General features: G+C 37.4%; 1 protein-coding gene across 1 annotated transcript in view; it reads right to left on the bottom strand.

Moving 5' to 3' along the window:
* Positions 1–15,477: 15,477 nt before the first annotated feature.
* Positions 15,478–22,189, bottom strand: part of GPR149 (G protein-coupled receptor 149) — a 56,155-nt gene continuing 49,443 nt past the window's right edge. Inside the window, exon 4 of the mRNA XM_007521099.3 lies at positions 15,478–18,709. Within this exon, the coding sequence (XP_007521161.2) occupies positions 18,134–18,709 (576 nt within the window). The 3' untranslated portion in view covers positions 15,478–18,133. The remainder of the gene's footprint in view (positions 18,710–22,189) is intronic.

Below are 22,189 nucleotides of genomic sequence, written 5' to 3'. Positions count from 1 at the left end.
GCAATACACAAGGACCCAGGTTGGAGCCCCTGGTCCCCACATGCAGGAGGAAAGCTTTGTGGGTGGTGAAGTAGGGTTGCAGGTGTCTTTCTGTTCCTTTCCCTCTCTGTCTCCCCCCTTCCTCTCGATTTCTGACAGTTTCTATCCAATAAATTAAGATAATAAAAAAACTTAAAAAAAAAAACAAGAAAAATAAAATACTTTAGGAAACTGATTAGCTGCTTTGAATGGAAAGGAATGGAGAAAAAAAGGACATAAACTAGTTAGTAGAGCATAAGGTAGAAGAGATAAGATGGGATAACAGCAAGATGGGAAAGACTTGAATTCAGAGAATTAGGAGATAAAATTTTCAAGATGTGCTGATTTATTAGATATAAGGAATTAAAAGAGGATGAGGATAGATAGCATAATGGTTATACAAAGAGAATCTCATGCCTGCGACTCCAAAGTCCCAGGTTTAATGCCCTGCACCATCATAAACCAGCTTCTCTGATTAAAAAAAAAAAAAAAAGAAGAAAGAAAGAAAGAAAGAAAAGAAATAGCATTCAGATTCAATATTTGAATAACTCAGATGAAGAGCATGGGATAAGGACAATTAGCAAGCAACTTTATTTTAGCTAAAGAGAAGGATTGAGTGAACTTGTTTAATGAGGAACATAAATTGATTTCCTGTACTTGGTTAACTGTACATATTAGCATGCACAAGGACCCCCAGTTCAATTCCCTATTCCCTACCTGCAGGGGGAAGCTTCATGAATGGTGAAGCAGATCTGCAGGTGTCTCTCTCTCTCTCTCTCTCACTTCTCTCCCTTTCTCTCCCCTCTCAATTTCTCTCTGTCATGTGGTCTAATAGGTGCTACAGTGGATAAAGTATTGGACTCTCAAGCATGAGGTCCTGAGTTCAGTCCCCAGCAGTACCAGAGTGATATCTGGTTTTCTCTCTTCTCCTAGCTCCTTCTCATTAATAAATAAATTTAAAAAAATTCTCCCTGTCCTGTCAAATACAAAAATGGAAATTAGTGGGTCATATGAGGTAAAAGCATAAAGAGAGCAGACTAAAATACATTTTAGATGTTCTTGGAAATATTATTTAATACCATACAAATGAATAGTTCCAATTACTGTAGCTACTGGTATTCCTTATATGATAAGTATGAATTATGCCATAGGTAACCATGGGTAGGCATATTGTACATAATAGGGTCAAAAATGAGTAGCAAATAGTGTGAATTGTTAGGTTGAGAATGTTATGCATTGAATATTTCCTCTCAGAATTCATATTTTGAATTTAATTGAATAACAGGTCATAAAGGTGAGGGGTTTAATTGTTGCTGAGAAGTTATTCTGATGCAGTCTCCACCCCCAGGTTTTACTAAGCCCCGCGAAATCCTAGCAGTGCCCCCTTCAACCAATCCTGGCCCTACATGGCACCCCTGGTTGTAGCCCCAATAAAAAGCTCCCTCACCCCCCCCCTCTGGGCTCTCAGCTCTCCCTCTCTGAGATCTCGCTCCCAGCTCTCCCCCCGTGGTCAGCCATTGCCGGCTGGCTCCACGTGGTCTGAACCAAACCCCCCCCCCATCCTCTAATAAAGATTTGTGTACCCCTTTGCTCTGGACGTCCACTCTCTTCTCTGCGGTGCAGCCCGACACCAGACCGCCACAACAACAGTTTAATCTTACAGGACTAATGTCTGTGTAAAATGACCTTATAAGAAAAGACACCAGAGAGGCCAGCTGGTGGTACACCTGGTTAAGTGCATACATTTCAAGCCCCTGGTCCCCACCTGAGGGGGAAAGCTTCACAAGAGGTGAAGCAAGGCTGAAGGTGTCTCTCTGTCTCTCTCCCTATCTCCCTTCCCTCTCAATTTATCTGCATCAAATAAATAACATAAATAAAAATGATTTAAAAAGAAAGAAAACACACTAGAAAGCTCTCTTTTCTTAGAAGAAAGACCATGTGAAGACAAAGAGGTTAAGTGAGGAAGAAAGGTCTTTCCAGGAATCTATTTTGCTGGGCCCTTGATTGTGGACGTCTGAATCCCCAGAACTGTGAGGACTAAATTTCTGTTGTTTAATCTGTGTGGAATTAAATCTATGGCATTTGATTATACGGCCTGAGCCAAATAACACAGAAAAATGGTTGGAGAAGAAAATTGGCATCTTCTTGCTGTTTAGCATTTATGAGATTTTAGGAGAGATGATTTTACATTTATAGTCAGAATAATGACTCCCAAAGATGTACTTTTTGTTTTCTGCAGTTTTTTTTTTCCCCCTATAGTGGTATTTGCTCTAAAGCAGTTGCCTTAGGTATTAACTATGTTGCATTGCATGGCCTTGGGAAATTCAGGTTTTTGATCTGCTAGCTTTGAAATGGGGATATTATCCTGGAGTAACTGAATGAATGAAATCTGTGTTCTTAAAGGAATTCTTATGGCCAGGAGGTGGCACAGTGGATAAAGCACTGGACTCTTAATAAGTATGAGGTCTTGAGTTTAATTGCCAACAGCACATATACCAGAGTAATGTCTGGTTCTTTCTCTTATCTTCTTCATGAATAAATAAATTAAATCTTAAAAAATAAAGGTGTCCTTCAAAGTGAAAGAATAAGGCAAAAGAGAAGTCCATAGTGATATGATGTGAATACTCAGCAGGCTATTGTTGGCTTTGAAGATGGAGGAGCAGGGACTAGTCAAAGAATGCAGACAACATCTGCAACTAGAACAGGAAGTGAATTCTCCCCCAAAGCATATTCATTTTAGCCCAGTGACATACTTTGCCAAAACATCCAGGCAACTGAATTGTATTGTAGTAAATATGCTTTAGTCAAGACTCTGAATTTGTAGCAGTTTATTATTTGTTATGACAGCAACAGAAAAGTAACGTGACATGCTAAATTTCACATAATCTCCATGACTACCCCAGAAAGAATAGTGTTATCTCCAAGTAGAACCTGAACTGGAGATGGTATATTGCACCTAAGTAAAAAACTCTGGGGTGGGTGGGGGGAAGAGTACAGGTCCAAAAAGGATGACAGAGGACCTAGTGGGGGTTATATTGTTATGTGAAAAACTGAGAAATGTTATTCATTTACAAACTATTGTATTTACTGTCGAATGTAAAACATTAATCCCCCAATAAAGAAATTAAAAATCAGGTGAGGTAGATAGCATAAAAAAAAAAAGAATAGTGTTATCCCTTGTATTATTGCCCTTCATCTCATTCTTAGCAGAATCTTAGTTATAAGTTTATATATTTTTTTCCTGGTTTCTTTAATATGAAGTAGTACAATACTGCCTGGAGCAGTTGTGTTAGACACTTTAGAGTAAATGCCATTGTAGGAAAAAAAAGACAGTTTTTAAAATTTTAATGTACGTATTTATTTTTTTAAAGATTTTATTAATGAGAAAGTAGGAAGAGAGAAAGAAACAGATATTACTCTGTTACATGTGCTGCCAGGGATTGAAATCAGGACCTCACACTTCAGAGTCCAACACTTTATCCACAGTACCACCTCCCGAACCACTTAATGTATGTATTTATAAAATGGAAACACTGACAAGACCATAGGATAAGAGGGATACAGTTCCCACCACCAAGCTCTGTATCCCATCCCATCCCCTGATAATTTAGGGTTATTCTCTAACTTTCTGGGAATATGGGTCATTATGGGGTGCAGAAGGTGGAAGGTCTGGCTTCTGTAATTGCTTCCCCACTGAACATGGGCATTGACAGATCAATCCATACTCCCAGCCTGTCTCTCTCTTTCCCTAGTGGGGCAGGACTCTGAGGGAGTGGAGTTCCAGGACACATTGGTGGGGTCGTCTGTCCAGGGAAGTCCAGTTGGCATCATGGTAGCAGCTGCAACTTGGTTTCTGAAAAAGAGTTAAGATATAAGGCCATACAAATTGTTGACTAATCATGAACCTAAAGGCTGGAATATTGCTGATGAAGATTTGGGGTCTCCGTTTTGGAAATAGCTAGTAGGTCTATTTTAGGTATATTTCAAAGGACCCATGACTATTAGTTTTTGCCTGAGCCTGACATCTGATATGCAGATGGACCCAGGTTATTGTCTGGGGAGATGATGTCATGGCTGGAAAAAGGGCTAGAAAGCTAGCTTAGGGAAGAGAGTAGCTCTCAAATATGGGAAAGGTGTATAAATATCATTGACTGTAAACCCCGTTGATTTGATCTGGTGCCCATAATCAGCATAGGAGCCTATGTAACCTCTACATCCCTGTAGGTTCGAACTTGCATTCTGTGGTCATCAGTAGGAACATTACGAGTTGCACCAATTTCAGGACCCATCTAGCAGAAGACTTTCTTGAAGAAAAGGTTACAGTGATACTGGTTGGGAATGAAAGTGGTAGTTATTTGAGTTTGGTGTTTGTTTCTTCCCTTGGTTGGTACCATAGAAGTCTTGGTTTACCTAAGGCCAGAAAACAGGGAGTTCATGTGCTATGCTCTGGACAGCCTAAAAAAATATTACTCTCAAGATTACTGTATTGTGTTTTGTTTATATTTTCCCTCCATGGTTATCACTGTGGCTGAGTGCCTGCACTGTGAATCTACTCCTTCATTCTCTGCCTCCCCTTTTTTTTTTTGGATAGGACATAGAGAAATTGAGAGGGGAGAGAAAGCTAGAGAGGGGCTGAGAAAGAGACACCTGAAGACATGCTTCACGCTTGTGAAGCAATCCCTCTGCCAGTGGAGAGCTGAAGGCTTAACCTGGATCCTTGAGCCGGTACTTGCATTTCTCACCTGCTACGCTATTATCTCTAAATTTCTGGCTTGCTAGGAAGCAAAGGAATAGTAGGAATGTCTTAAAATTCCAGATTACTTTCTTGTTTCCTATAATTCGGATGTTGGACTTAACTATCAGACATTTTTTCTTTCTCCCTCTCTTATGGTAAGCCTTGATTCACAGGGGCTGGAATCATCTGAAGGCATCATCAAAACTAGTTGATGCTAGTTTGGGACTGACTATGGGCATAACATGTACTTGTAGTTTCTCATTTGATTTTTCTGGGTGGTCTGCCTTCAGACTCTTCATAGCCTGGCAGCTGGGTTCCAAGGGTAAGTGTTACAGAACAAGGAGTTTTGCCAGCCTCAGAAATCATGGAGCATCGTCCTATCCACTGCACATTATTAGTTATAGCTGCAACAGATGCCCACTAGGTGTAAGAGTAGCTAGGCCTCCTCATGGTGTTTAAAGAGCACTAAGGCCATTATAGTAAGAATATATATGATGCATATACAGTATACATATATAATTTATACATTATAAGAAACATATGGTATATGTAGCATATTGTCTAAACTGAGGCACTTTTAGGAGTGAAAGAGTTGTTAGGGGGGTGGACAGTTAATAACAAAGGCACAGGTTTAAATTATATTTTTTTTTATTTATTATTGGGTAGAGACAGAGAGAAATTGGGGGTATAAAGGGAAAGAGACACAGAGACACCTGTAGCCCTGCTTCACCACTTGTGAAGTTTTCCCTCTGTAGTTGTGGACCAGGGGCTTGTACCTGGGTCCTTGCTCACTGTAATGTGTCACTTAACCAGGTGCGCCACCTCCTGGTCCCCATTTTAAATTATATTTTTACTTATTAATGGATAGAGACAGAAATTGAGAGGGAAGGAGGTGGTAGAAAGGGAAAGTGACAGAAACACCTACAGCCCAGCTTCGCCATTTATGAAGCAAGACAATTTTAAATGCCCCGGTCCCCACCTGCAGTGGGAAGCTTCACAAGTGGTGAAGCAGTTCTGCAGGTGTCTCTCTATCCCTCTGTACCTCTCCTCACTTGATTTCTCTCTGACTTTAATAAATATAGTATATTGGAAAAAGTTATTATGCTATGAAAATAATTTTAAACTCAGACTTTCCTAAGCAAACCAGACATTTTGTCATTCTAATTATGAATGATTGATACTATCTTCTAATTTTTTATTCATTATTAGAGGAAACAAAAATAAATTGGAGGCATGAGGCTAGAGTATTAGAGGGTTGATGTTAGAGTCCCTTTTACGAATTTCCCATAATGATACTTGCTCTGGGAGATTTCACAATCTTATTAAATTAGTGGATTTTCCTCAGTTCAACCTAGACCTACAATCTTGGAATTTAGGAGAAAATGTTAGGAATGAGTACTAAGATAACATTGTTATTAATATTTATTTTCTAAGATAAGATACAGATGATGAAAATGCACAATCTTTAGGTTTCTATAAGCTTGAAGGTATACTTCTTCATTACTGTAATTAGCTGATCATGGATTTGTCTAGACCCTAATATGCTTTGGTTCTAATGTTTGAAAGCTTTGGCAAAGGCTGGAAAGATATTGCATTGAGTGTGTGCCTTTTATTGTGCACCACCAAAAAAATTGTATCTGGGAGCTACATTTCTATTATGTAGTGGAAACTAAAGTTTCCCTCTGAGGTAAACTTTTCCACCTTTTCATTTAAGTACTCAGTAAGTTCCCCGGCCTGCAGGGTTATCGACGGAAACCTAGGGTAGGGGGCGAGAGAATGGAAAGGACAAGAGACACGAAGAACGAGAGCAAGACAGGAGGTCTGATCAAGCTCTGAAAATTTTATTTTGCAGCCTCAATATAAGCACAAACAATGAGGAAGTTCTGCTAAGGTAGTGGGGGAGGGAGGTGGGTGAGCGACTTTCCAAACACTAGATGGTAATCTCAGTTCCAATGGTCGGAATGTCCTCTCACTAGCTATATGAGAGACTTAGCTAAGGCCTTGGCCCCCGGCATGTCCTCCCCTTTTACAATTTAAGTGAGGCGGGCAAATGAGGGTGAGAGCTAGGAATCTTATCAAGAGATAAGCAGGCATTAACCAGAGGGGAGAAGTATTGACCTGATTTCTCCCGCGGGAGAAGGCTATTTTTCCCGCATTTCTTATGGCCCTTGGTGTCTTTTGGGGAGGGGAGGCAGAGTCACTATTTTCAAGGTGAGGAAAACTCATGGCGAAGAGTTCTGATGACCAACACCAACCTCCATGCAAATCAGGTTTGCTTCATGGGGGACTCAGAGGCGGGACTATAGGGTCCTCCCCCTGCAGTGCTTAGCCCTGCACCCCTTACCGGTGCCCACACCATGCCAAGGCTGGCGTGCATAAATCTGAGTTTTATGCAGCTCTTAAAAGAGGTCTGTCACCCTCAGGTTCAGCCAAGCCTCTGTCAGCCAAATCAAGTCTGTGGTAATATATTTGTAAGGGTTTCGATGCCAAAGAGTCAATTTGTTGTTTTATAAAGCCAGGAATCTTATTAAAAATAAAGGGCCCTAAGGTAATCATTAACAAAAGACTAATCAAGGGTCCCATAAGGGGCTCTGTAGTGACTCAAGACTATTTTTGGTGGAGTCTATAACCTGTTGTAATTTGTCAGAAAATTCATGGGAGGAATGTATAGAGTGTGAGTGTCCTAGCGTGCCAACAGCAAGTCTAAGGGAAGCAGTCAGTGGATGTGATGTCCAGGGGAAGAAACATAGCACGTCTGGTCCTCTGGTGGTCGTCAGCGCCAACTGATGAAATTTTTCTTCTTCATAGAGGGTCAGTTATGGAACAAGCAAAACTAGGAGGCAAGAACCAGGTAGAGAAGAATTGACATGAAAATATAGGGTGGTGTTGTATCAAAACACAGAGGAGGTGCATACACATTAGGTGAGGTTCCTTGAACATGAGGAATATTGGGAGAAAAGTGAGCAATCAATAAACATGTAAGGATGAAGTCAGCAGTGGTAGGTTAGCAGAAAGAGAAGACTTGGATAGGCTGGTGAGGTTAGCTGGAGTATATACTGCCATGGTGTCCTTTGTGGTAAGGACTTGCCAACAGGGACTCTGTGGATTTTGCAAGAGCAATAATGTCATCCACCATAATAAAAGGAAAACAAACATGGACATCCAGTGTTAAAAAAGAGAAAAAAAAGAATATGTCTCTGACTGGGAGAGTGGGTGACTTTGTCAATGAGATATAATAAATGAACAATTCAAATTTTTGTAAATATTAAGGTTTAGTATAGTTACTACATTGACACTTTAGCCAACTGAATATTGGGGGGGTGCATTCCCCTTTTTTTAAATTTATTGAGCTTTTAATGTTCTAAATGAAACAAAAATACATGGATTGGACGTCTATTGAAACAAAACAGGAGAGCATATGGCCCACAAGGCTCCTGAGCCCCTTCTTGTCCAAGCTGCAGCCCACACAAATTTGGAAAAAATACCAACTGAGAAAAAAAAAGTTTTTGTTTATTAAACATGGGCAGGTGAATTACATCAATCTGTCAGAGAGCATTGGCTTTTATCAATGGAGATTAATCTTAAAAGTCTGAATAGCAGGATCTTAATTAAACAGTGCAGGAGCTAGTAAGTGCTCTCACTATGGCAGGTCAAGCGTTAAAATTTTTAAGAGGCTTGTAAAAAAATGAGAAAAATTTTAGGATATGAGTGACTTTAGGAGTCATCATACACCCATAAATAAAAAAGAAAAATGTTTAGTTTTAAATCTTACCATATGAGCAGTCAGTTCTTTATGTGCAGATGTACCTATAATTATTTACTTAGGGAGAGAACTTGTACCAAGTTAATTGATGATCTAATGGTTAGAATTGGCTTGAGTTCTTTTATATGATTTTAGAGGGCTCTTTATTAAAATATACCAGTATGTTATAGAAAGTCAATACCTAGTGTGTTGACATGATAAAATGTTTACCATTTTTTAGCATTATTTTAAACTGATTAGACAGTTTAAGCACACTACTATAACTTAGTTTACTAAGATCTTTACTCATCACAAGGCTATCATGAGTAAGCATAGATATAAAACTCTTAATAGATTTTGCTCTTTAGAACTCTAATATGGCAACTTAAAAGGCTAAAATAAAACCTCATAGCTTAAATGTTCAAAATAATAATTTTGTTAAATCGGGATTTGCCAAAACAAATCTTTCAGACCAGAAACACCATGTATTAACTTAATTTATCAAGAATAAACCTCTGACAGTGTCTTAAAACAAGCCAGATAATTTTTTACTCTCTAAAAGAACTAATTAAGGTTTGACATGTAGAATCTGTACTCTCAAAAGCCAATTATTTGATAATAATTTTTGTAGTCTTTCTAAATAGGGGAGTTATCTCAGTAACAACTTTATCAGAAGGAGTCGCTGTAAAAGCAAAAGTAACTCATGAGTAAGATAAAAAAAATCTCTTACCAAGTTTCAAAATAAAAGTTTTAACCGGAGCATTTTTGTCTACATCAGACATAAAACTCTCTTAACTTTTTACCTAGTCTCTCTTATGTCTTAATATCTAAAGTTCTTTCTCAGGGAAACCAGGGGCATACTTCTTGAATAAAATGTAAAAAGGTTAGTTAAAACATCTATACAGCTCTACATTAGGCTGTCTCATATTTATTTGATAAGTTTTATTTGGAATTTTTTTTTTACCTGTCACAGTCAAGATCTAGACACATCTTCAGTGTGTGATACATAATTTTAAGAGGCTCTGTTTGAATTTTAAAGAACATAAATTTAAAAGTTATCTTTTTAACCTCCTGCAGCAATTCTCATAACCAGGATCTCTAAACCAAATTTAGTTTAACTAAATTTTTTTTAAAACTTTAAACAAACTTAAGTTACTTAAAGAGTTAACACACACCAGTGACAATGCTTTTCAAAACATCCCCAGTGTCAGACAAATGCCAAATTTGTTGTGGACCAATATCCACAAAACAGTTCACAGGACATTTTGGGGGCCCTCCAAAATGTGCTGGAACTTTTTCAGTTAAATACATAGATAGTTTGCATATCAATTTGGAGATGAAGAATTGTCATGTTAAATACTTAAGACTTTTACTTTAAATCTTTAGCTGTCTTAGCAAATGAATTTTTACCTTTATGTTACCACATAAGAACTGTGTTAGAAACTTTTTTTTTGAGTCGTTTAAACAATTTTAAGTAAAATGTTAAACTTTGTTAGGATCTTTGCTTATCACAAAGCTATCACACCCTTAGGGCAGCTATGAACAAGGGTGGGTACACAATGTAATTGATCTTTCACTTTGATTTGGACAGGTAACTTAAAAAGCTAAGATAAACTTCATAGCTGAAATGTTCAAAATAAATTTTTACTGTTAACATTTCTTTTAGATGACCATTTTACACTAAATAATTTGTTTGAATCACATCTCTCAAATAAAAAAAATTTTTTATCAGGCCAGGAATACCATGTTTAACCCTTTTTTCCTGGCAAGGCCACTGCTCTACCCAGACTGGGTTATTAGAAAGCCAGTCTAAGCGTGGAATTTGTTACAAACAGTGGCAGTTGGTATTGGGGTGCTAGTAAGATTTAGAATTCTCACAAGAGTGAGAGAGACTTCAGGGGCATCTTACCACGCCTTGAGATCTCATAAAAATTCTAACTAATGAATTGATGTTGATATTAGCTATCAGAAGGACGAAACTGTCTTATATTTTAGTCCGGTAAAGATGTGCCAACTCTATGAGTCGGGATCTTTAAAACCACATTTAGTTTAACTAAATCTTATTTAAAACTTAAAACAAACTTTAGTTACTTGGGGGTTAACACACATTAATGAAAACAATAAGGTTAGCACACAGGTTTAAAACAGACATTATTGGTGAAAAGAAAAATTTTCCCTTTGAAAAGCGGTTTTTGGATTTCCAATTCACAGCCTCTCCAACCCCCCCCCCCCCGGGGTGTTTGTGGCTTAGGGGAATGATTGACTGAAGTCTTTGCCAATCTGTGGAGCAGTAGCTCTGTGCCGTGATTGGCTGTGTGGATGGAACAGGCCGGCTTAGTCTACCGCCACACGCGGAGAAAAATCTTTGGAAGTTCTTTTTCTGGGCTAAGGTACATTTTAGAGTTTTAAAGAAATCATTAAATTTCTGTCAAAAGTGTCTGCTGGTTTTCTGATTAATAGCTTTTAAGTTAGAATGTCTTGTTTGATTGATTTCTTTTTTTTCTTTAAAGAATAGCTTGCTAGCCTGATAAGATCTCACTCAGAACTGGTTTAACGCTTTCTGAGAGTAGAGGAAAAAAGCTGGATCTTTTTGGCTGGCTAGTTTTAAGATAATGCCAAATCAAGAGCCCACAGTTCTTTAACTAATTGTAAATGCTCTTGTTTTTCTTCTATTAATTTTCTAAGGGAAGCTGTTTTTTGTGCTAGTTGAGTTTTAGCCTTGGTGGTATAGTCAGTAATATTGGCCAAGTTGAGGGCCGGAGCACAAAATGGAGGGGCAGTGGCGTAGGGAGGTGGTCTGGACAAAGAAGAGCGTAGGGGTGGCCGGTTAGGATTATGATATTTGGCCATCTCTTCATCAAGGGATAAGGCCTCTTCAGGAGAAAGACTATCATCAGGCCCATCTTTGGCGGAGGGTCTTAAGGTTGTCAAAGGGGTAAATCTTAACAGGAGGGGACTTTGCAGGTGCTGTTTCGATTGCGGCGGCCTCAGGGGTGGGGTCTCCTGAATCAGGCATGGGAATAGAGACAGACTCACAAACAGAAGGTGGCCAGGAGTGTCTCTGTAAGACTTTTTCTCCCTCTTTCATGACTCCCTGTACATCAGGGCAATGTTTATAGACTTTGAGTATATCATATACTAAATTCCAATAAGAAAAAGCCTGGACTGGAATATTTTCTGGACCAAAGGTCTCATAAAAATCTCTTAAACAGTTTCCTACTCTGGCCCATCTTTTTTCATCAGTAGTCCCCTCTAAGGGAAACCACGGACAAACATCATCACAAAATCGAAAAACTTCTTGAGATCCTTTTTCTTAACCCTTACTCCTCGTGTCTTGAGGGACTCTTTGAGGCCCTTAAGAAACAAATCATGTTTGCTCAATGCTTGTCCCATAATTGCTGAAACAGTGAAGTCACCATTTTTTACAGCTGAGTAGTATTCCATTGTGTATATATACCACAACTTGCTCAGCCACTCATCTGTTGTTGGACACCTGGGTTGCTTCCAGGTTTTGGCTATTACAAATTGTGCTGCCAAGAACATATGCGTACACAGATCTTTTTGGATGGGTGTGTTGGGTTCCTTAGGGTATATCCCCATGAGAGGAGTGGCAGGATCATAGGGTAGGTCCATTTCTAGCCTTCTGAGAGTTCTCCAGACAGTTCTCCACAGAGGTTGGATCAACTTACAGTCCCACCAGCAGTGTAGGAGGGTTCCTTTGACCCCACACCCTATCCAGCATTTGCTGCTGTTATCTTTTCTGATGTATGACATTCTCACAGGAGTGAAGTGGTATCTCATTGTTGTCTTTATTTGCATTTCTCTGACAATCAGAGACTTGGAGCATTTTTTCATGTGTTTCTCAGCCTTTTGGGTCTCTTCTGTGGTGAATATTCTGTCCATATCCTTCCCCCATTTTTGGATGGGGTTATTCGTTGTCTTGTTGTTGAGTTTGGCAGGCTCTTTATATATGTTGGTTATTAAACTCTTGTCTGATGTATGACATGTAAAGATCTTCTCCCATTCTATGAGGGGTCTCTTGGTTTGGGTAGTGGTTTCTTTTGCTGTGCAGAAGCTTTTTAATTTGATGTAGTCCCATAGGTTTATACTTGCCTTAGTGTGCTTTATAATTGGATTCGTTTCCTTGAAGATGTCTTTAAAATTTATGCGGAAAAGAGTTCTGCCAATATTTTCTTCTAAGTATCTGATAGTTTTTGGTCTAACATCCAAGTCCTTGATCCACTTGGAATTTACTTTTGTATTTGGTGAAATACAGTGGTTCAGGGTCATTCTTCTGCATGTTTTAACCCATTGTTTCCAACACCATTTGTTGAAGAGACTCTGCTTTCCCCATTTAATAGTATGGGCCCCTTTGTCAAAGATTAGATGTCCATAGGTGTGAGGGCTCACTTCTGGGCTCTCAATTCTATTCCACTGGTCAATGTGTCTATTCATGTTCCAGAACCAAGCAGTTTTGATGACAATGGCCCTATAATACAGTTTGAGATCTGGGAGTGTGATGCCTCCAGTTCTGTTCTTTTTTCTCAAGATTGTTTTGGCAATTCTAGGTCTTTTCTGGTTCCAGATAAACATTTGTAGCATTTGTTCTATTCTCCTAAAAATGTGCTTGGGATCTTGATGGGGATAGCATTAAATTTCTTATACTTGGATTTTTGACTACCAAAATGCCAAAAAATTACAAATTGAAAAGGATACGTGATTTTGTATATATGAATGTGTGTGTGTGTGTGTGTGTGTGTGTGTGTGTGTGTTGGAATTCAAATCCTAAAACTGTAGGAAAGATATACAAATATCTTTTTCTTTGTAGCTCAAGCTGAAGAGATTACATAAACAAATTGGTCTTGGTCTGGAGTGTGTAATCTGGATTTAGTTTTAATATCCCCAATTTAGAGTTAAAACCAAAAAATTCAAAAGTTGGGAAATGTACCTTTTCTCCCAATGACAGCAACCCAGTCTTTGAAACTTACAGCACCCTGCAGGGGGCACTATTGACATGCTGTAGTGTATGGCATGTGGTTGCCTAATGGGGGCCGCAATGACAAAAATTTGCTAACTGTTCACAAAATGTGAGTTTCTTCTTCCTGTGTGTGTACACACACACACACACACACACACACACACACACACACACACACACACACACACACACACACACTCACTCTCAGCTGTGAAGTTAGGTATGGCCATGCTGCTGACAGCCAGTGTAGCAGAAGCTGCAGTGACAGGTCAGTTCCACTAAGAACTCTTGTGTATCATCCTTCAGGCCCTGCCCTTTTTTGGTCAGATTACTGCAAATAAGAATCTGATCATAAAAAAAAATAAATAAAACTGTGAAACTTTAAGTTGAAAAGCACATAGGCCCCTGAAGAGTAGAAAACCTTATCTAGTGAAGAGTTTTCATGTAACTGCCTCTGTTTCTCTTTAGTTTTGCTTTCTAACTCTTGTGCAAATGCCTCTCACGGGCACATGCTTAACCTAAACCTTGTTGGCAAAAGAGATTGAGCGCTGTAGATTTTCAGTTTCTAGCTTCTGTGATTTGTGATTCTCCAGATTATAAATAGAAAATACATGCCAGAGGTAATTTTTCTTTTTAAGTTAAAATCTCTAGACAGACACAAGTAAGCTATAATTTATTTTAAATGGCCACAGGGGTACTTTTAATTTATTGAGTCAGAATTCAGTCTTTTTTTTTTTTTTCTTTTTACCACTTCCACTGCTGAGTTCTAAGTCTTTGGAATTTGATGTCTGAAAGAAAAGACTTCATCTGAGGGCATTTAAATAGCCAAATAGTAACACTCTGACTTAGAGTGAGTGCGTTGGGTCATTCTTTGTCAAGTAGACCTCCTTAGGAGCTGGAAATTAAGATCAGTCACATGGGCAGTCACCCATGTCAACCCTTGCCTCCACTAGAATACAGACTGGACACCAAGTTTAAGAAGTGCAAGAACAAGGTGTGTGAGTGTATTATATGTTATCACATTGAGGTGGCAAAGTCATACTGTTCATGACTCCTTGGAGAGAGGACAACGGATATCTCGCTTTTTCTGATCTCTATGTACTATTCTTGGCTGATTTTATTTTATTTTTTCACTTAGATATTTTTTATTGGAGGGATTAATGGTTTGCAGTAAATATGATTGTTGTTCTATGTGTAAAATTTCTCAGTTTTCTGCAAAACACTCTCACCCCCAGATTAGGTTCTCCTCTACCATCTTGCACCAGCACCTGGAAGTTCCCCCTTCCTCCCGAATCCTTAACTTTGGTGCAGTACACCAAGCCCAGTCTTGGCTGACTTTAATCAGCATGCTTTCCCAGTCATATATCATACTATGAGGATATAGCTTCAGTGTATTTTGTAAGTCCTAGAAAATTAGTGAAATTGCTGAGGTAACACTCTCAAATTGTGATTGCTGTCACCTGTAAAGTACAACTTTACATGTTTTTGATATTTTCTGTTGAAAATTAAATTCACCTATAATTTTATTTATTTTTAAATAAAAATTACTTTATTATTATTGTTGTTGTTATTATTATTATTACCAGAGCACTGCTCAGCTCCGGCTTATCGTGGTATGCTGGAGATTAAACCTTAGGCATGAAAATCTTTTGTGTAACCATTATTCTGTCTCTCCAGCTCTCATCTATAATATTAAAGCACCTACAGCAGTTTCTAGCAAAGATTTGGTTAACAACTGAGTCACGAATGGTGAAGCAGTGCCGCAGGTGTCTTTCTCTCTTCTTTCTATTTCTCTTTCCCCTTTCATTTTCTCTGCCCTATCAGATAAAATGAACAAATGTATTTTTAAAAGATAGCAACTGAGGAAATAGTTCAACTGGTAGGACGCTGGACTTAATGCCTCCAGTTCCAGATCTCTGGTTTAATTTCTGACACTGCTTGTAGCAAAGTGGTGCTCTGGCTTGTCTCTCTTTCCTTTTCCCTGTTTCATGTGATAGTCTTTGTCATACGTAATAAATACATCTTTAGAAAATTAAGATAAAATTTTATGGACATCAATCATACTACAAAACTACATTGAGAAAAATGTCCAAGTAATGTATAGTCAAGTCTTTTCTCTGATGTAATTTGACTAATTCTGTGATATCTGCTGTCTTCAGATGGTGATCTGTCAGTCAGCTTGTGGCAGTCTTTGGGATTATATGTTGTGCTCATATTAGGGAGCTTTAGGGTTGTTTCTTTTTGGTTTGTAGAGCTCATGTTTTTTTTTTTTTTAGTAGATAACAAATAGTTTTTGTCTTCAGATATACCAATTTATAAAGAAAAGAGGCAAACTATGTGAAATATAGCATTTATTAATTTAAGAACAATATAATAACTTAAGGGTAATATATTTAAGCACAGCACACAATGTCTATAGTGGTATTTTCTATACCAGCAATACATTTTAAGAATCATAATCACTATAAATAATATTACTCTTTGTTTAAATTCCTTGCCACTAGATATTATACTTTAAAGCAACATATCACTTTCTCTTTCACAAAATTATACATATAAATTTGACATATCAAATCCTATATTTTGAAAATATTATAAGAATATTCAACATTTTCTTTTGTAACAGGTATTTAATGATAGTAGTTTATAACATCAGATTGATCTGGCCATTTGTCACTGTGTTAAAATAATATTTAAATTTGTGGATAAAAAGTCATTTATGGGGCCGTGCGATGGTACACTTGGTTAAGCACTTACAGGACTAAATGCATGGACCTGTTCAAGGATCCTGGTTCAAGCCCCCGCTCCTCACTTGCAGGGGAGACACTTCACAAGCGGTGAACCAAGTCTGCAGGTGTCTATATTTCTCTCCTCCTCTCTACCTCCCCATCCCTCTCAATTTATCTCTGTCCTACCCAAAATGGAAAAAAATGCCTGCCAGAAGCAGTGGATTCATAGTGCTGGCATTGAGCCTCAGTGAGAACCCTAGAGGCAAAGAAAAAAAAAGTCTTTTAAAAATAATATGTGTGTAGGGGCCCAGATAGCAGTACATTGTACATCTGATTGAATACATACATTACAGTGTTCAAGGACTCGGATTTAAGCCCCCCGCCCCCACCTGGAAGGGAAAAGCTTTGTGAGTGGTGAAGCAGGGCTGCAGGTATTCTCTCCCTTCCTTCTCAACTTCTCTATGCCTCTATCTTAAATAAATAAATACTAAAATGTTCTGGGAACACATTTGAATTTGAATTTATACGTTATGCATTATTTGAGGCTTCCTTTACAAACATTACTAATAGCATTATATTTGCATCCCAAGTTTAAATCAAGATAGGCTGAAAAGTTAACTGAGTGGTAGGAAAAGATCATTAAGATAATTATTTTGAAAATGATTTCTTAGTGTCAAAAATTTCTAGATAAAAGCAGAAAGTTTGTGTCAGGTAATTTAGAATTCTAATTTAATATGATGAAATAGAAACCAAAGTAAATCATTAAAAATATTTCACTTAGTCTGTGGTAAATAAGATATGTAAGTAGGGTGTACAAGTTTTAGACCATATAATTTCAACTCTGAATAACTGCTAAATAAACAATAGTGTATTTAATGTATGTTTTAAAAATGACCATAATAAAGCAACTTGAAGAACAAATACTTCAGGATTTTTGAAATACTTATTTCTAATGTGACAAGATAACTGCACTTTTGGCAATGTAAGCCACTTGACAATGAGTCTTTGACTTGCATGCCTTATTTAGTTAAATATATTGGACTATTTCTTTGCTTTAGATGCAGGTGTCTGTGGGAAAGAAAAAAAGCACCTAGCCTTGGAATAATATCGAAAACAAAACTTAAACTGACAGTGTCCCCCTCCAATTTCCATTCAAATAATATTTTAGAAATGATTAAGTATATGTTTACATCTTTTCCCAATAATGTTTAAGATTAATTACTACTTCTAATTCCGCTTATAACACGTTTGTTGTAAGAGCCATCTTAACATACTGGAAAGAGGAAAAGAAGATACTTATATTTAAGAGAGAAAAACATTCAGTAAACAATTGGTATTTCATAGAAATGAAGAAGCAAATATGTACAGAGTAGGAACATGCATGTTTTTATGTCAGAAGCTAATTTTCCATTTTACATAAAAGTATACTTCTTAGACAAAGTAGAATGCTAACATAGTAACTACTAAATTTGTTTTGCTAACGCCATGTAGACAAACTTCTTCAAATACGAAACTTGCAATTGCTTCCATTCCCAAATTATCTTTTTCCCTTGTGTAGTAAAAGCCAATACTGTGTGTAGGAGCATGTGCCTGTGAACAATATACCCAATTGAACTTTGTTTTCTTTTTATTCTGAGTTTGATAAACAAAGGCAAAAACATTAATAACCTAGGCCTAATTTGATTTAGAAAAGAGTCTTGGAAATCACATGAGAAATCACATAAAATCTTTTAGTTGCTATAGTGCGTGATCTATAGGTAACACCCCAAAGCACTTAAATTTTGGTACTGATTCTAGCTATTCACACTGAAAGTAATCAAATTGTAAGTCTTTAAAGCTGATGAAAACCAACAAATTGAAAGGAAAATCAGGGTCGAAACAAAGGTTTGGAGTTGCAGAGCATTGTTGCTTTCATTTCACTATTCAAATGATCACGGGTTACCCATACTTTCTTCCTCTCTTTTCCTATAAGCTTGATTTAACAACTGGATTTCCTCCTGGTAGCCATCTCTCTCTTGAAGCTGCATTTTACTGTTTTGTCTGTGTGCTTCTACAGTGTCTGGGATGGAGATGTTGATATCACCATCAGGACTACTTGTAGGTAAAAAGAGAGAGTAGGAGGCTGTTTCCCCTAAATCACATGAAACAAATCTGTTTTCTTTTCGTGAATAGCGTAGAGATGGAGATCTGACCTGTGTGGAGGACTGGCTGATGTTGCTAATGATTGACACAGTGTCCAAGGCCTCTTCATTATCACAGATTTCGAGAACTTCCAAGTGTATTTTCACATTGGTATCCACAGAGGTGGATGGAGAGTTCTCTGAATTAGGTTCATGGCCAACACTTTTAGATCGATACACTTCTGTTTTCTTAGAGGCTGGGGTTATCTTCTGCCCTTCTGCGCTTACTTCATAGGTGGAAAGAGACAGAGTTTTCCCTGTAGGGGCCTGGAGAGACACTGTCCCCTGGAATGCACACAAGGGGATGGCAAGGCCACCACTGGAACGCTAGGGATAAAAACAGAGATGTTATTACTGTGCAGTAGTTTGTGAAGTTGGACCTTTTTGAAATTTGTTTCATTGAGCAAAATGCTGTTTTAATATTTCAGACTCACTTCTTTAGAAATTTTATACAAATACAGGATTTTAATTCTGCCATCAAGGTACTCTCCTAGGTCAAATGCAACCTCTAAATAAGGATAGTCAGGAACCTTTAATATATGAGACATTTCAACTGTTAAGCAAAATGTGGCAGATGGGCAATAGTAAAGAACACAGAGAGAGGAGAGAGAGAGAGAGAGAGTTAGTTAGAGTCAGTTCTGGCTTATGGTGGTGATGAGGATTGAATCTGGGGCCTTTGGTCCCTTAAACATGAAAGTCTTTTCTTTGCATAATTAATATGTTATCTCCCAGTCCTGTTTTTCATATAGTTAGATTTTGAATTACATAAAAATGGTTTAAAGAAGTGCAGACTATGTTATCAAACCACAATTCGCCCCATTTAGTATGCCAGAGATAATGATAATTATGAAGTTACAATTCAGATTATTAAGAGCAAAGAATATTTAAACTATTATGTTTAAATACACAGAAATACCAAATGTCACCAGAAGTGTGCTGCAGTGTGCTTGCTTTTCCACAGAGAAATCACAGTCATTAGAGTAAACTCAATCAGAGAACTTCCCCCACATCTCTGTAAAAACAGAACAAAAAATACTTTGCCTGAAAGTTTAAGCCTTTTATATTACATTGAAAACTTTGTGCATGGAGATTTCTAAAAGACTGCATGTACTTACCACTGAGAAGTGCTTAAAAGTTAGAAGAACAAGACAGATTCTTTTAATAGTTTGTAATTATTGTTGATTCATGCCTTCTACATTCAACTGATTTCTTTGTTGATTACAAATTAATCTCATAAAATGCCACTACAGGTGGGGAGCTGGGTTGCTTCACAAGCAGTGAAGCAGGTCTGCAGGTGTGTATCTTTCTCTTCCCATTTCTGTCTCCCCTCTTCTCTTGATTTCTCTCTGTCCTATCCAACAACAACATCAATGGCAACAATTACAAAATAACAACAAGGGCAACAAAATGGGAAAATATGACCTCCAGGAGCAGTGGATTTGTAGTGAAGGCATCGAGCTCCAGCAATAACCCTGGAGGCAAAGACGAAAAAAGAAAAGAAAAAAAAGAAAAAAGAAAGAAAAACAAAGTCTTTAGCTCTCTCTGTAGTTACAGAGATAGGAGCCAAGTTCTCTGCGTCCAAAGGAATAACCATCTTCAGTAGATATCATAAGGGAGTGGTATTTGAAACTGGACATAAAAATAAATAAATGATACAATTTTAAAGTAGTTATTACATATATTTTTATATTTTATTGGAGAATTAATGGTTTACAGTCAACAAGGAAATGATACAGTTTTTAAAACCTTTTATTAGGCTAGTAAGATAGTTCACCTGGTAAGGCACCTGCTTTGTGAATCAGGTTTGGGTTGGAGGAAGCTTTTTAAATTTTTTAATTATTTATTCTTTATTAGTGATTTAATAATGATTGACAAGATTTAGGATAAGAGGAGACAATTCCATATAATTCCCACCACCAGAGTTCCATAGGAAGGTTCCCTGCTGTGGCCATCCTCTCTTTCCCATTCTGGCTCTCCCATTTCTATCTGAAAAATGTTGGTCTGGAGTAGGGAAGCCCTGGCAATGACAAAAGTTAAAAAAAAAAAAAACACCAAAAAAAAAAACACCTTGCATTTTATTTTATTGCAAGAAAATAAATGACATTTCTTTATCAATGCTTGTGACATTTGTGTAAGATTTATCTTTGAAATGGTGTACTATAAAAGTCTTATTGAGTCATTGTCATCAAAACTACTTGGTACTGGAACATGAACAGACACACTGACCAGTGAAATAGAATTGAGAGGCCAGAAGTGAGCCCCACACCTATGGACATCTAATCTTTGACAAAGGTGCCCTGACTATTAAATGGGGAAAGCAGAGTCTTCAACAAATGGTGTTGGAAACAATGGGTTGAAACATGCAGAAGAATGAAACTGAACCACTGTATTTCACCAAATACAAAAGTAAATTCCAAGTGGATCAAGGACTTGGATGTTAGACCACAAATTATCAGATACTTAGAGGAAAATATTGGCAGAACTCTTTTCCGCATAAATTTTAAAGACATCTTCAATGAAACAAATCCAATTACAAAGGAGATGAAGGCAAGCATAAATCTATGGGACTACATCAAATTAAAAAGCTTCTGCACAGCAAAAGAAACCACTACCCAAACCAAGAGACCCCTCACAGAATGGGAGAAGATCTTTACATGCCATACATCAGACAAGAGGCTAATAAACAAAATATGTAAGGAGCTTGCCAAACTCAACAACAAGAAAATAAATAACCCCATCCAAAAATGGGGAGGGAATATGGATAGAATATTCACCACAGAAGAGATCCAAAAGGCTGAGAAACACATGAAAAAATGCTCAAGTCTCTGATTGTCAGAGAAATGCAAATAAAGACAACAACGAGATACCACTTCACTCCTGTGAGAATGTCATACATCAGAAAAGATAACAGCAGCAAATGCTGGAGAGGGTGTGGGCTCAAAGGAACCCTCCTGCACTGCTGATGGGAATGTCAATTGGTCCAACCTCTGTGGAGAACAGTCTGGAGAACTCTCAGAAATGTATCTACCCTATGATCCTGTAATTCCTCTCTTGGGGATATATCCTAAAAGTTCTATTGAGTAGACTAGTTTTAAAAGAAAGTAAATAATAATAGAAAACTAAATTATCAACAGTACCCAGGAGTAATGACATTATTAAAAGGACCTTCACTTGTTCTTTAAACACCATAACATAGCTATGTCTTAATATGTACCAATTTAGCATGTATGTACCTGTATAGCATAGGTGAGTCTTAATATGTATCACTCATGAGTAGTTAATATACAAGTAAATGTTATAAAATATTTTACACCTGATTTTTTATGTCTACATAATACAGACTTCAAAAACTCCCCCATGCTACCCTCAAATACAAACAACTTTTACTGAGTTATCAAATGACAGCTCATTAGTAGCAGGTTAGCTGTTTGAGATCTGATCATTCTGAAATAGCACATAATGTTTCAGTTTATAAAATTTATTTTGTGAAACATTAAAAAAGATAATCTCCATTTCAGGTCATGGAAAAACAGATCCTATAGATCTAAGCATACATTTTTTTGTGCATTCTATTAACTCAAAATTTGTAAGTTTAAGCAAAATGATACTAGGACTTTAAAATCATTTAATAGTTTTGATTTTTCTTCGTTAGGAAAATGTTTAGTGTAGAAATGATTTGTTTTGGCTTTAGACCAGTACTAGAACTATAAATTTAACATTTATTTGTTCTTTAAGCAAAATCATAAAACTGTGATTTTCATAGTGTTGTTTTTTTCCTGTCAAAAAGATGTGCCTGTTAAGCTAGAG

This window comes from Erinaceus europaeus, chromosome 9, assembly GCF_950295315.1.
Source record: "Erinaceus europaeus chromosome 9, mEriEur2.1, whole genome shotgun sequence".
Taxonomy (NCBI): Eukaryota; Metazoa; Chordata; class Mammalia; order Eulipotyphla; family Erinaceidae; genus Erinaceus; species Erinaceus europaeus.
Note: the sequence above shows the minus strand (reverse complement) of the source record. Positions and strands in the feature narration are given on the sequence as shown.